The sequence below is a fragment of the Coturnix japonica genome, chromosome 1, assembly GCF_001577835.2.
Source record: "Coturnix japonica isolate 7356 chromosome 1, Coturnix japonica 2.1, whole genome shotgun sequence".
NCBI classification, from domain to species: Eukaryota; Metazoa; Chordata; class Aves; order Galliformes; family Phasianidae; genus Coturnix; species Coturnix japonica.
The window spans coordinates 144,128,898-144,132,275 of NC_029516.1; the positions used below are offsets into that span (position 1 = coordinate 144,128,898).

The 3,378-nt window shown below is 49.0% G+C and overlaps 2 protein-coding genes across 2 annotated transcripts; both read right to left on the reverse strand.

The window, feature by feature from the left end:
- Positions 1 to 410: 410 nt before the first annotated feature.
- On the reverse strand, positions 411 to 1,293 carry LOC107308085 (syncytin-A-like). The gene is given in 2 exon segments (XM_032442068.1): positions 411 to 1,118; positions 1,121 to 1,293. Coding segments are annotated over 2 exon segments (852 nt in total). The 5' UTR covers positions 1,284 to 1,293; the 3' UTR covers positions 411 to 429.
- Positions 1,294 to 1,467: 174 nt separating this feature from the next.
- LOC116652755 lies at positions 1,468 to 2,757 on the reverse strand. The gene has a single exon (XM_032442067.1). The coding sequence runs from the start codon at positions 2,754 to 2,756 to the stop codon at positions 1,488 to 1,490; it is 1,269 nt and encodes a 422-aa protein (XP_032297958.1). The 5' UTR covers position 2,757; the 3' UTR covers positions 1,468 to 1,487.
- Positions 2,758 to 3,378: the final 621 nt, after the last annotated feature.

The following is a 3,378-nucleotide window of genomic DNA, read 5'->3' on the forward strand; positions in this document are numbered from 1 at the left end:
GAACTACGTCCATCATTGAGAATGTGCATCTGACGGCCCATGACCAAGTTACACGCTGATCACACCAATATGGTGAGCTGTAAAATGGCGTTTAATGAACCGTGTGAGACCTTATATAGGGCTCCAATTTCAGCCTCATACATATACATTACCGAGCACGGGAGGCCTATCGCGTTACATCCCGTGAGTTCGTGCCGCCTAATACATCATTTCCCCCTCTCCATGCTCGATAAAGTATGCCCCGTTACATCCCGAACGCTAATCCTTAATCCTAATATAAAAATGTTAGTCTCTATAATTTAAACTTAATAAGTTATCTAAAAAGTGAGGTAGACAAGCTACAGAGGTAGGTAGTGCAATATCTAATAACATCAGTAGTTTTCTAATGATTATATCCAAGGCATCTTGGGTTTATACAGTTCCTTCTTCTCAAAGTTTATCATATACCCGTTGGTACTCCATTTTTTCGTTAAACATTCTTTCTATCATACGCTGTAAACAACCCTGGACACACTGAAACAAACAAGGTAAGCAAATCATTAAAGCTAAAAAGAATAAAATACCTATGATTAATACTTTGAGAAACTGCTTAAGCCATGGGCCCAGATTACCAAACAGTCCCTCCAACCAGCTTCCGAATGCATCATCTATTGCGATCTTCTTCGTGTGTTCTTGCATCCATTCCAACTTCCTATGTATCGAATCGCTGTGGTCGCTCAGATTGAAACAACACATCCCTTCAAAGTCCTTGCACCCGTGCCCTTGAGCAAGCAGCAGAAAGTCAATTGCAGCTCTATTTTGAAGAACAGCGTGTCTGATGTTGTTAACGTCCATCAGGAGTTCCGACAGGACTGCTGTGGTGACATTAGCTTGCTTCACGGACCAGCATGCCATCTCTCAATTTCTCTTAGGGCTGGCTGAAGCTACTCCCGGAGCTAAGACGGATGCAAAGATTCTAGCTGTGGGACCCCACAGCTGAACCTCATCACTACAATCCTGGTCCAATGTTTTTATTGACCTTTTCTGGCGTCGAGCTCGATCGATCTTTTTCATAACACTTATCATTGCAGTGTGATTGGGAGCCAACAAGGTCAGCTTTCCCAAATAACACGGCCCCCAACTGGATTCTTTGGTATCCCTTGCCAAGCTCTATCCCCACATATCAAAAATATGTCCTTAGGAAGGGCCTTGGCTGTACCATTGCAGTTTATTCCTTCCCCAGCTAAAGGTTCTTTTCGAGAACAACAACCAGAACATGCCAGATCGTCAGGGCCCAGTAGCATGAGAGATTATAGGTGGACCCGTTAGGATGACGTACCACATACTTCTGATTGTAAGAGAGCCACCTCCCACCCTGCTTTATGCATTGGTCTGCAAATCCATTCTTGGAGCCATCCCCGGAGCAGGGATGGGAGAATCCCTCCACCCTTTCAGCTGAGAAACCACAATATGCCCCTGACAAGCTATATATGTCAAATTGAATGGGGTTAAGTAAAGTAAAGGGTTCCGACCCAGTTGTTCCCGAGAATGGTGCCCCATTCCGAGTAGCCTTCCCATACCCTGCGATTGGACAGTTGACCCGGTGTCCTAAAACCCGAAAAATACAAACATCTAACCGGGCGTTCCCACTTTTGAGAGTTCTTATTCCATGTTACGTTACCAACCGATTGGGATCCAAGAAGCTGCAACTCTGGTGGATCCCAGGGCAAGGAGGTGTTCAAGGATCTAATAAAACATGCAGACATTCTGGCCCAGTCAGTGAATTTAGACTCAAATGCTTTCATAAAGAAAACTTTGTCCACTGCATCTCTCTTGCAGTTGTTCTTATGCACATATCCGTTGAACTCCTTTGGGTCCCACCTGGGTACACCTATAAGGCATGTTCTAAACGGTGATGTGGCTGACTGCAGGCTAAGGCAGAAATCTTTCTGCCCAGTTCGATTAGACCATGTAACCCAAATATTTTCTGGTTGTGATGTTAAGTGAGTACCCTCTCCCCGGTAATGAATGCAATTACACAAAGACACACAGCAAAGTGATACAACAGATGTCCTTCTCGTTGGTACTAGCAGCAGTTCTTTATCTGTTCTTTTTCCTTTTTCTGAAGAGTCACTTTTATGAGCCTTTTGCTTCAGGCAATCCTTTATAACAGAAGTCAGCGCTTCCTTAGGCAGTTCCGATCCTTCTACTGCCCGTATCAATCGATTGGCAAACTCAGAGAATGACTCTGAGGGACCCTGCATAATCTCTGACCACGGGGCTACAGGCTCTGCTTTTCTTATAAAGTGTATAAAAGCAGAGGTAGCTGCCCCCGTGGTGGCAAGCAGCTCTCCTGGGCGGAGGTCCCTAAGCTGCCTCTCTGCAGATCCAGCCAAATCCGCAGATGAACCTGAAAGCCTCATTAAATCAGTTTTTGGATCTCCCTCCTTCCCATTTGCTGGATGCTGTGGATCGCGCGCAGCCTGTGCTAAAACAGCTTTGAGTTGTATTATCCACTCCTCCTTCCACACAGTAAACTGTACTGGTTCGAGGGCTACTCTCATAAGGCTTTCAATATCATATGGGAGTAGGGGACCTGGGGCTACGAGAGCCTCAAAGGCACTCATTGTCATCGGGGATCTCAATCCCTTTTTGTCAATCGCCTCTATAAACCGAGCAACTGCTTTTGCTTCCAAAGGTACCCAAACCGGTCCCTCCTGTTTGACTACAATTGGGAACACCGCCCAGTCCCGCTCCTTGAGCCCCACCTCTCGCATTGTTATCCGCAACACTCGAGTCCCTACAGGGGCTTACGCGATATCTCTCGCTCCTCCCACTTCTCCCCCCTCCTCGGGAACCGGACGTCACCCGGACTGGTGGGGACAGGACAATTCCTTCCGTTCCTCCCTTTCTCTCTCCTCCCCTTCGCGGGAGACGAAACCGACGGGGTGAAGGCAGACGTAACCTTTGATGTTCACTGCCCCTTTCTCTCCCCCGCTCCTGCGGGAAGACGTAACAAAGGAGGTAGGGGCAGTGCAGTACACGTTCGTTTCGTCCCCTTTCGCGAGGAATGGAGTCCTCCATCGGGGACGGGGTCTAGGGGTGGCCTTAACGCCTCCACGCGGTGGCCGCGCTCCACCCCATGACTCTCCCCCCTCGGACAGGACCCACCCCCCTCAGGTGAACGAAAGCTCTGCAAACAGGGGTATAGGCGGGGATAATATGGCGGCGCCTCCCCAGAGAGGGCAACTTCCGCCATCCCTTCCGGAGTTTGTTGGGCGCCGCCATGGCCATTGTGAAAACGGCCGGCGTGGTCGGCGCCATCTTGGGTACGGAGTCGCCGCAAGGGAGCGGTTCCCGTACCCTCCGGGACCCCGACGTCCCGGAACCCACCCCAAA

What these genes read in the sequence shown, in the direction of transcription:
- LOC116652755 (XM_032442067.1), bottom strand. Translation starts at nt 2,756, where the DNA reads ATGCGAGAGGTGGGGCTCAAGGAGCGGGACTGGGCGGTGTTCCCAATT.